The following is a 12190-nucleotide window of genomic DNA, read 5'->3' on the forward strand; positions in this document are numbered from 1 at the left end:
AAGCGAGGAAAGAGATGTAGCAAACCAAAAGAGACAGCGGAAGCAGTCGGAACTGTTCAGATGTTCCGCCCTGCGTCTCCGTATTCCCCTCTGTCGGAGTCTGTGTCAAGCAAGGGGACAGCTAGCTGGGGCCAAAGTGGAACAAGACATCGGGGCCAGGACCAAAAAAAACAACAACAGAGCCACAGGCGTAGACGGTCGCACACACGCACACAAATATACCCATGCAATTTACGCCCCGGGACAGAAATAAACACACTCCCACACAAACGCACATGGAAAAAAGGCAATCAAAAAAGAAGCCCTTTACTGCAGTTCACTACCGTACACAAGCGCCTGCTCACATGCACTTGAGAAAAGCAGGTTTAGTGGTTCACCGGGTTGAGTGCATACCACATGAGGTAAGGCCTTACCACAGCTGCCCGGGTTAGTTGCTACATGTCATCCTCTCTCTCTCTCTCTCCTCTCTCTCTCCTCTCTCTCTCTCTCTCTCTCTCATCTCTCTCTCTCTCTCTCTCTCTCTCTCTCTCTCTCTCTCTCTCTCTCCTCTCTCTCTCTCTCTCTCTCTCTCTCTCTCTCTCTCTCTCTCTCTCTCTCTCTCTCTCTCTCTCTCTCTCTCACTCTCTCACTCTCTCACTCTCTCACTCTCTCTCTCACTCTCTCCCTGCCTTTCCTGTCTCTCTCCAACTGTTTTTCTGCCACGATCAGAAAAAAATTAAGCAGAAAATGCAAAAAAAAGAAAAAAAAAGTATCATCTGGTTCGTACAAAAGTCAAACGTGGGCAAGAGGTACATGGAAATCTCTCTCTCACTAAGGGTTGTGTAGGGTGCAAGCCTTCATTACAGCCAGGTTGTTGTCGTTTGCCTGTCCTAGATCCCTCTCCTCCGTCTCTCCTCCCCCCAGCGCCGCACTCCCCCCTCCCTCCCCCCCCCCCCACTCCCTCGTTCATGCCTTTAGCCTCCTTCTGTCCGTTTCCCTCACATCAACCCTGTGCGAGGGCCAGCCCCTCTAACGTCGCCGCAGCGACTCCCGAGATGAGGGGCTGTGGGGGGGCCAGGTCAATCTCACGCTCTCATGCGGAGGTGCGGGGGGACGCGCCGAGACGCGCGCGCGCGCCGCACCTGCGCGCGGGGCCGCAGGAACACGCCGCGCGGGGCGGATCCTCTTGGACGGCCGCCAGAGGCCTCGCGCCCTGCTCTTGTCCCAGGGACAGGCGAGGGGGGATATTCGCGTCGACGCGCAGGCCTTTTGCGTCGACGCGAGGGGGCCCCTCCTTTGGCATGCAGAGTGGAGGCGTACTGGAGAACGCCGAGGACTGGGTGTCCTCGGCGGCGTGTGAGCGCGCGCGAGTGTGTTCATGTTATCTCTGTATGCGGGGGAAGAGGTTGGCCTGATGGTGAGGGAGGAGGGGCTTACCTGTCCAAGTGCATCTTGACACATCAGAGTTAAGTCAAAGAGAGAGGGGGTGGGGGGCAGGGGAGGGCGGGGGGGAGGGGATACGGAACACAAAGAACGTACGGCGTGTGGGCAAAAGCAAGTATGGCGCAGGGAGAGTTTTTAAAAGTGGGACGGGTGAGAGAGAGAAACAGAAAGAGAGAGACCGAAAGAGAGAGACATAAAGTGAAAGACGGAGAGAGGGAAAGAGGGCAGAGTGCGTGTGTGTGTGTGCCTGTGTGTGCCTGTGTGAGAGAGAGTGAGCAGGGGCAGAGCCCCTTAACCTGGTGCGACGGGGCGTGCGCTCGTAAATAAACATCAGCCACGGATTATTCTCAGCACGAATGCCCCAGACCAGACCGAATGGCCCTAAGGTGGAAGTGTGTGTGCGCGTTGATGTGTCGTGTTTAGTGGGGAAGGGGATACACTGAGTATGTGACAACGTGCGTGAAGGTACGCAAACACATCCAGTCACACACTTGTCTTGTATGCCGATGCGCACATGTCGCGTACGCAACAAGCTGAACACAAATGTACACGCGCACTCACTTAAGGGATATTAAGCTTGTAACAAAAAAGACACTCACGCTCACCCCACCAGTGACGTAGCGATTCCAAGCCCGTGCGCAACGAGCGTCCGTCCTCACGTCTCGCCACGCTCGGGATGCCCACAGACACGCAGTCGTGCACCTCTCGCACTGTCACCTCTCACACTGTCACCTCTCAGACTGTCACCTCTCAGACTGTCACCTCTCACACTGTCACCTCTCAGACTGTCACCTCTCACACTGTCACCTCTCACACTGTCACCTCTCACACTGTCACCTCTCAGACTGTCACCTCTCAGACTGTCACCTCTCAGACTGTCACCTCTCAGACTGTCACCTCTCACACTGTCACCTCTCAGACTGTCACCTCTCAGACTGTCACCTCTCACACTGTCACCTCTCAGACTGTCACCTCTCAGACTGTCACCTCTCAGACTGTCACCTCTCACACTGTCACCTTTCACACTGTCACCTCTCAGACTGTCACCTCTCAGACTGTCACCTCTCAGACTGTCACCTCTCATCCATCTCCTTGCGTTCTCCTCATGTTTTTATTGACAAACACACGGACGGATCGAGACACGCGGACCCAAGTGGACGCTGACGTCACGCGCGGCTGTTTTCCAATCGCACGATTGTCTTTCCCCTTTGCCGACCATCGATCACCCGTCGTCTCTCGGGCGCGTTTGTCACGAGTTAGAGCAAAAAGTACGAGCGATAGCTGCTAGGAGGTCATTGGCCTGCCAAAAGTAACCAACACAGGGCGATTTGATTCGCGCCCCTAACTTTTGTTCACGTGCTGATAGATCGATCAATCACTTCCTGACTACTTGATATGTCGGATGGGCACTTACTGCTCGATGCTCGGAGACAAGTAGAGTTTGGGGAACACCTGGGTGGCCTCGGCGTCCTCAAAGCTCACAGAGAGAAGGGCCACATCTTCACCTGGGTCCAACGCCGTGTCCTGAGAAAGAGAGAGAGGAGCGTCTTCAGCTTTTTCACACAGCTCCACACTTCCGGATAAACGACACGGACAAGGACATCATAGGCCTGTCTAGGATGAAACAGGCTGGAAACACAACATATAACCCCTTTCCCCCCCAAAAAAACCCCCACGCCTACTCAGATCCTGACGTACAGAGATAGATGACGAGATGGAGCTATGCTGAGGGACACACTGGGGTGAACATTCGATCCGTTTCACGCCGCTGGAGCCACGACAGCTGGGGCCTCTCTGAACCAGGCAAACGCATTTTCACTTTCGTCTTTTTTCCCCCCCTCCTCTCGATCCCTTCTCCCTCGAGTCGGGACCTCGTCAGAGGCCTACCTCGGAGCGTTCCCGCAGAGAGCGGACGGGCGCTCGCTCGGGCGCCACGTGGCGATCGCGCCGAGGCGTTAATCAAATGTCTCACAGTCGGTTTGAACTCATCCATTTGTGATAATCGCTGCTCTCATCCCCACCATACGGAACGGGCTGATGAGGGAGCATGCTACCAGTCCGCGGATAGGGCAGCTGGAAGCGGCCCACCCCCGTTATCGACTTGGGCACATTGAGGTCTGCCAAAGAGACGATGGGAGCGATACCCTGACCCGGTTTGCCTGCTTTTTCAACACAGGCGTTTTTTGACATGAGCGACCGACCGTGCATGACTTCCCACTCACTGGCTATCTCCCCTCCAAGCTAGTGACGCTAATTGAGTCGCGTGCAACCTAATTGCTGCGTCGTGGCTGGGCTTTCCTTTCCAAACTGTTTTGAATGAGGCCTCGGGCACTTTTCTGATATGCCTGGTCCAGCGACTTGCTCTTCGATTATGGGATGGAGCATAGCTAGGGAAACCCATTGGCCAATGGAAACTATATGGAAAACGGCGTAAAAATGTCTGGGGTTGGTTGCCAGTACGACATGTGTGGCCACAATCACCTTATCATTGCGGTCAATCGATTCACTATGTTTACATGAGTAGTTTAGCATGAGTGTATTGTAGGGATTCTGAAATAAGGTGTGGAAAGGAAACAGGAAACGGGGGGGACAAAGAAGTCACCCAAGCTCAATATATATGTGAACTTAAAGGGGAAGAGGTTGTGTGTGTGCCGCGTCCGAATGTGTTGCCTCAATGAACCGGTGTGTGTCAATGTGGCACAGCGCGTCTGTAAATAGCACAGAATGGAAGAGGCACGGCAATCAAGTCGGGTAAGGATGGATGGAGAGTGGGGGGAGGGGCAGGGAGCGTAGAAAAGGGTTGGGTGTAGAGAGGTGAAGAGCGGGGGGGGGCACTCTGGTTTGCGGTTGTCAAGGTGATCGGATGGGTTCCTCTTTTAGATGGCTCCTGCCTCGACTAAGTAATATGGTGGGGGTCGGAGTAGCCGAGCAGAGGTGAGAGGCAGGAGAGAGGGAACATTTGGTTCTTCTGCATGGCCGGGCCGTGAGGTCCTCGGAGCAGTCAGAGGCGCAGGAGTTCAAGAGGTCGGGGGGGAGAGAGAGGGAGGGTCGTGTTTTTGGAGTGATTCAGACAAAAGGACGACACGGGGCTGTCAGAAGTCGTCGCTGGCGCAAACAAACAGCCGAAGAGCCGACGAGGGGAGGTTTTTGGGGGCCGGCAGTCTGAAGTGATTTGTGGCGTGATCGTTGTGGTCCGATTGTACTTTTTCAAAGTGTTTATCTGAAGTTTTAGTGTCACTTTTTGAAATAGGGCATGTACTTGGAGAGTGCTCCTGTAGAGGAACCTACCCTGTTTGTGTGAGAGTGTGTGTTTTGGATACATCCATTGAACTTGGGAGTGGCCTTGATTTGTTTGCTTGAGAAGGATGCTTTGCTGTTCAGAAGTGAGCCAAGAAGGAAGGCTGTGTGAAGACATGCTTTATGGAGTGGTCTCTCAACAATTAAAACCATATGCTACATTCACGGTCAATGTAAATAAGATGAATTAAATGTGAGCTTTCATCAAACAGCCCTACAACCCTACAATGTCAAACAGCATTGGACCTAAACATATTACATTTCCCCAAGCGCAGCAAAAGTCAATGCTATGCCCCTGTACATTTGTTTACACACAGATTTTAAGCCTTATTTTTCACTGTGATGCACTCAGGGCTAAGTGACGCCTGCTTAAATACAAGGGAAAATCTAACATCATTAAAAAACAAATCCCTGCCCTACACAGGCCAAAGGCAGGCACAAAGACCCTTAATGAAGAGCCTGACTTCTGCTAGAGAGTAATGAGTGCTAAAACAACCCTGGTCCAAGTACCACGAGTCACTCCTCCAGGGCCTGGAAGGGGGGCAGTTACTTACTTCACCCCTGGGAGAATGTGACTCACCCCCTCCCAGAGACTAGGGTCGAGAGAGAGGGTGAAGGCTGTGTGTGTGTGTCCATGTAGTGCAGATGTAGGACGCCCCAGAGCCATGCTCCTCGCACGTCCACCGCTCCACTCTCCTCCACTCCACTAGCCTGGCCTCTGTCTTCCTCCCGTCTGCTAGCTCTCTTCGTTCCCCCCCCCCCCCCATCGTCCTGTCCTTCCTTCTGTTTCTGGATGCCACAGCCCCCGTGGCATGTCCTCTGTGTCACATGTGACAGGTCGGAGATGTGACAGCTGTCCCTACGCCAGACCATGTCCGGCCAAAGTCAAAACACGTGCGCGCGCACACGCGCCAACACTCAACAATGGAGGTTGCTTACTTTTGTCCGGCTTATTTGCCCATCTCCAAATGTCATAGCCGACTTGATGGGGCAGCTTGAGTGACACTGAGGTTATTGTGTAAGGACGAGTCAGGCTCCTGGGCTTTCTTTAAGAATCCTGGGTCCGTATGTTGCCTGCCTCCCCCTCCCTCCCCAAACACACACACACACACACACACACACACAAACACACAAACAAGTACATACTTTTGAGAGAAAGCAGAAGATAGCTTGAAGTCTACATGGCTAATGTTAATTTGCCGAAATGTGTAGGTACGAGATTTTGAGGAGTTCTGACGTTACGGTTGGTGCTTAGTGCCAAGCTTCCCTTCCCAGAGGTCTTCAGACTCTTCTGGAAGCATAAGATATCAAACATGTCGAATATCAAGTGTCTGCTTTTATATTTGTTTTACAGTCCGAATGTTAAGAAGGAAAGTAAAGAGGTAACTCAAATTTTTATATCATTCATCCTATTCCCACAGATATGAATAATTATCCAAGTGAACATTGTTTACAAGTTCACATTGTTTACCATGTAAATGCCAGATAATTGTGTGCTTCAGAGAAAACATGTCTTGGTCGACATGGCAATGCAATTTCATTATTCAACAATAGCAGGATTGACCATACAACAATTGTCATGAATTCATGTGTTGCGGTGCTTTCATTTCAAAATGACCCTTTTTTTCTTGGAAAACATTAGCGACTCTCATGGAAAGAAGCTCTTGTCAGGAAAGGTTTATTTCAATGCACATACAGTTAATGCATCCCTCAAGAGAGAGTGTTAGACAGGGTTGCACTGTGTCCTGGCCACAACGTCAACAACGCACTTTCCCTACAATTATGATAAAGTCAGTAAAAGGTGCACTACAAGCTTACGGAGAGTGCCTTGATCAAATAACGCCCAAAGTACCCAAGACACCCAACACAGCCTTGAGCCTGTAGCGGCTCAAGACCTTTGTGGCCTGAGGGAGGGAAGACTACAGTATCTTAAAGACAAGGTCCTGGTTGCTGGAGCATGTCCCATTGGATGATTTATGAAAGGATGAGAGGTCAAAGCCAAGGCTTGAATGAGCTGTTGAGTGGGGGCAGGGTGAATATGGTGGCGAGGGGAGCTTTAGGACATCGGAAGAAGGATTTGACCCCTCCTCAATAACACACATGCACCCATTAGCCCGGTCAAGCTGATTTCCATCCTTCTCCTTTTAATGAGGCCGTTACACAAATAGAGGTGCGTCGGGCTCCTACTTCCAACCCTCCTTTCCCAACATCTCTCTGTCGGAGCCAGCCAGTTCTTCCCGCTGAGAGGGGGTTGGGAGTCTGGTTTGGTTATTCATTAACCAGCACTGTGCGGTCATGCTGCACAGGCCCGTGTGCGTGGGCATTCCTTTGTCATGGTCACAATACTTGTCGATTACAGAGCGCACAAGCGCAATACCTGGAATCACCCCGGTGCCTCGACTCAAACATACCTAAACAGCCCTCTGTTGCCATATTTACAAGGCGTGTGTGTTTACATGTGTGCGTGAGTGAGAGAAACAGAGAGAGATCATGACTTTGGAGTGGAGGACAGACACACAGAAGGGCGTGGTGGTGAAATGAATGGGCAACATTGAGATTACATTAACCACTATGTAAATACATAGCAATACCTATTGTAAGAACATTGTAGATACATGGAGAAACTGGACTGAAATCAAATTAATCTCAGATGTCAGCAGTATAGGTTACTGCAAAAGGGTAAGATGACACAGTGCCGGGAGGGGTGGAAGGAGAAAGGGAATGTTGTTGAGATGCAGGGGAAGATGAGATCAGTGTTAACATCCACTTACCTGTGGAAGCCCAACCCTCCCTAAATCCCCAAATTGCTAAGGAAAATTGCTTTAATTTTGCTACAATTCTACACTGTAGAAAAGTATTATAGGAATTATCTTTAGTTTTTTAAATTTTTATCATAAACCCGCATGATCAGTTGTAACGGTTTCAAATTCTTGTACTCGCTGTGAAATATTTTACTGTTGATTGTTTTTTCTACAGGTACACTCTTGTGGGGAGTTTCATGTTGTTCAATTGTAACTTGTTTAACTGCATGCTCTTATGGTTCTTCCCTTTGGCACTTATTTGGTTTTCCACAATGTATGCTTCATGTTTTGGCTGCTTGCAATGTTTGGGGCTATCTCGTTGCTATGATCAGTGACCTATGCTCTTTTGTAAAGCTCTCTCTTGGAAGTCGCTTTGGATAGAAGCGTCTGCTAAATGCATAAATGTAAATGTAATGATCAAGTTCACTGTTGTGCAATTACCAAAATGTAGATCTTGCCCTAAACACATGCTCTGTATGGGGATGAGATTGGATGAAATCACTTGTTTCTGACTCACGACTGCAATATTGTTCCGTAGGTTTCAACTGTTCCTTGACTGTAAACAGCTGGTGAGATCTTGCATCAGTCACTGCGACTCATCCCGACTCCCGATCAGACACATTCAGGTGGACTAGAGTTGGAATAACCAATCATTAAAATAAAATGTTGTCTTGTTTTTTCGTTCAATGTTCAATGTTTCCGTACATGCTTCATCCAGCAACGAATCATGTTACGGTGACAAACAATGCTCACATGTCTGGGTGTCAAAAAAATTAATAATATATCTATATTTGACAGGAAAGAAAGATTGGATGCTACGATTTTTTTTAAATCCTGGCAAAGGAATTGTTTGCAGTAAAAGCAGATATCGAAGTCCACAGATAAATAAACCTGTGTGGAAGGAAGGGTGAGTGTGCTGTATCGGGCATAGGTCAAGTCTATAATGACAAGGGTGAGTGTATGATGAGGACATGATGGATTCGTAAATCATTTGTAAAATTGTTGATAAATTAGATCTTGGGCAACAAAATTGCTAGTTTCTCTACACTCCCCAACTCAAGGAACTCTCAATTTGTGTAAATCAAAACTGCACATCATGTATTTGTAAATGATCCTTCGCCAAAACAATCAGGCTCCCTTCCCTGCTACAGTCAGACATCATCACATGAACTGACCGATATAGCTGCAGGTAATACTCTGACACTAGCAGATCTCATGTCACGGAGGCGCGAGTCATGTGTGAGACAGTGGGCTGAGTGGCAATGATTGAGTTTCGACGATAGCGCGCCGCTGCAACGATCTGACGATATCCTGTCCTGTGTGAACCGCAAGGGTGACTCAATGAGGATGGAAACGTATGAGTGACCAGTTACCGAGGTGTCTCACAATATTAAGGTCAAACACACTAAGCGGCCAGTTGAAGTCTTTGTGTAAACAAACTCATATTCACGGAAACCCTAGTCATTTTACAAATGATAACTTACCAGTATTCTAGACAAACACATTCCTGCCATTCCATTCGTAGGACTGTTCATTTCCAAAGTTCTCATACATGATAGTTACCAACCCTCACCACAGCATAAACATAGAAAGAAAAAGAAAGTATTCAATGTAATACCCTATATTTTAGACTTGCTTGGTTGTGTTAGAGACAGCAGGCTCTTGATGCTAGCCTTCCAGCATAAGGGTTATTCTCACATACACTGGCTTGATTCAACCTTAGTTGCCGGGGTAACATTGTAATTGTATTAATATTGCTTGAGAAAGGCTGTTGCTGGGGAGGTTGTATGGTTCTATTAATGGAATCACAGCAGTCGTCGGTGTGGATTGGAAAGGTTTTTTTCTCTAAGGCCTAATGTATGCTCTTTCATGCCATTTTTGCCCTTACTCCATTTCACCATAGACTTTATTATAGGGAACATTTATATTCTGTTATTGTACATTACAGTATACCATGGTAGTTTGCTTAAAGGACATACACTGTCTGCCTAAGAGATTACATGTTAATAACATTGTTCTTCTGACCTACATGGAAGACCACAGGAACCAAACATGCATGCAAATATGATGAATATTAGATATCTATATATGTGCATGACACTACTGTGACGCATTAAATCTTGGAAAATCAAGTGTCAAAATTGCAAAATTGACATTTTACTCATTTTGACACTTGTATGTGACGCTGGTGAACTGGCACAACATTTCTTGACAGTGACAACCAATAATGCTATTTTTTTTTTTTTACTTCTGTTATATTTTAGCATGACAAGTTTATGTCAATAGTTGTTTTGGCCAAATGTCCCTGCTACTTTAGTGTGTGTACTGAGGTCTTGCAGTCTCCTGCAAATAGTAACCCTTTGGCCATTCTCCATGCCATTCTCCCCACATGAGGAACAATAGGTCTTTTCATAGCCTTAGTTTAGAACAAAGCAGAGTCTCTCTCATCCCACCTTCTCCATTGAAGGCCAAAAAAAAAAAAAGACACTTCTGAAGTGTGAGGTAGAGGAAAGCATCCTCAACACGGAAAAAGACAGAAGACTAGAAGATTCTGATCTAAGAATAAGCCAGTGAAGGGTCGGGAACCACAATATCTACTCGAGTCAGGAAGAAAAAGGTGGAAGATCTCTTCCTTGTGTGAGTATGGATGAGAGAGGGGGGGGGGAGACAGGAAGCTTTGAGGTTCGCCAACCTCAAAGCAAGGAGAAGAAGGGCAGGGAAGCACTCAATGCCTGTGGAGGTCAGTGGAGCACAACGCTACTTCTGCTCCACTGACCTCTCTGACCAACCTCCGGATCCTAAAGGTCGCGCCCGCCTCCGACACCACAGCTACCTAAACACACACCCGTACTCCTCCACACACACTCAACTCAAATCATGACCACCACCCACAAGCAGACATACATTCAATGATGCTTCTGCTCCATTGCCTTTTCCCCTCTTTATATCCCATTCCTACCTCTGTCTAGCTCTTCTTTTGTCATGCATCTTTCTCTAATTAAAGCACCAATCATACACACAGAATACCGGATGGTGGATGTCAGTATTCTTTTGAAGATAGCCCATAGTTAGATAACATCCATTTGCAAATGTACCAGAGCTAAGAATTTCTACCCATTTCCTCCTGACATCGACCTAAGAATCTCTTAACCCTTGTGTTATCTTCGGGTCATTCTGACCCATCAGTCATTGTGACCCACCGTCGTATTGTGACAAATTTACCTCATACAAAAACAAAGTGAAGCATTTTCTTTTAACTGTCGGGCTGTCTCAGACCCCCCACATTGGAATGGTTAAAAGAAAATTATTTGTATTTGTTTTTGTATTGGGTAAAATTGGGTAAACACAACGATGGTTCGTTATGAACCTTTGGGTCATGTGACCCGAAGGCAGCACGAGGGTTAATCACAATGTACGGCTAACGCCGCACATCGAGACATCGATGCTAATCGCCTCATAGAAAAGCAGTTATCTTCTGGGCAGACTCTCAAAGCTAGCTACACAACACATTGGTGTTGTTCATGCTCAAGTAGCTAAAACTACTGGGGTAATTAGATCACACACATTGTGGGTATTTTCATATTACGACCCCTTAAATCAAATGATGTTACATGTTGTAACAATGCGTGCATTGGTATTTGAGTTAGACCAATGTGTAACCGAGTTCATGCATTATGCAACTTGTTCATGTGTTGTGCTTGTGTTTCTATTGCGTTTTTATCTGTCAGTCTAATACTATGATACAAAAATGCCATATTTCAAACGTGCACGCCACCCTCCTTCCCCACCCCAGCAAAACGAGAAGGGATGGCCTACCAGAAAGGTGTATAAAAACAAAAGAGAGAAAAGAAAGGGCAGAAAAGAGAGAAAGGTCAGAGTGCTCATATTGGTATTGCCGGTAAGCAGCCCATCATGGGGGCGTGCTTTGGTGCCCTAGTCATGTGTCACAACAAGGAAGAATCGAGAGAGGGTGCCTCGACTCTGCTGCTTCAGGGCAGGACCTTCCTGACAGCCCATCATTCAACACGGCGACGGGGGTTGTTGGCGAGAGTGACGGGGGCCCATATGTGGAACAGTTTAGGCAGAGGTGAGGGCATTTGCTACACACCTGTGCCCCCCCCCCCACCTCCCCCCATATAAATGCAACCTCAGAGGCCTTGTCACGTAAGACGGGTACAATTGTAAAGCTGGGCCTGGATAGAAACTAATCCAAACAAAAGGGAGGGGCATCTAGAAGGGAGAGAGAGATAACGTTCAAATAGGAAAGAAACAAAGAACAAAGATATATCCTACGACTATCAGATTCAAGCTCTTTGCATTGCCACACCAAATAAGCCTTTGCATAAACCATGCAGTGCTGACCAGACAGTCTCTGGGTGATAAAGTTTCGTTTTTTCTTTACAGTGTTTACTAGCAGGAACCCCAGAGTTAAGGGTGTGGTTTTTGTGCTAAATTAGGTGCGGAGAGGCACAAATTGATATTTACAGTACATAGTTTAACGAATGGGCTTTCTGGGCTTATAACTGTAAACCTGCGTTGTAAGGTCTATTTGTAGGCCAAAGGTAGGGCTCCAGCACATTCACCTCTCGACACTACCTGCCTTGGCTTTACAATCGGAATACATGTGTTCAGTTCCAATCTTTATTCTCAAAGCGACACAAAATGAACTT

The 12190-nt window shown here is 47.7% G+C and overlaps 2 protein-coding genes across 2 annotated transcripts in view; one reads left to right on the forward strand and one right to left on the reverse strand.

The window, feature by feature from the left end:
- nrxn3a (neurexin 3a) overlaps positions 1 to 12190 on the forward strand; it is a 532817-nt gene that overhangs the window by 391841 nt on the left and 128786 nt on the right.
- babam2 (BRISC and BRCA1 A complex member 2) overlaps positions 1 to 12190 on the reverse strand; it is a 53342-nt gene that overhangs the window by 10238 nt on the left and 30914 nt on the right. The window contains exon 7 of the mRNA XM_062469044.1: positions 2837 to 2946. Within this exon, the coding sequence (XP_062325028.1) occupies positions 2837 to 2946 (110 nt within the window). The remainder of the gene's footprint in view (positions 1 to 2836; positions 2947 to 12190) is intronic.

This window comes from Osmerus eperlanus, chromosome 9 (assembly GCF_963692335.1).
Source record: "Osmerus eperlanus chromosome 9, fOsmEpe2.1, whole genome shotgun sequence".
Lineage (NCBI taxonomy): Eukaryota > Metazoa > Chordata > Actinopteri > Osmeriformes > Osmeridae > Osmerus > Osmerus eperlanus.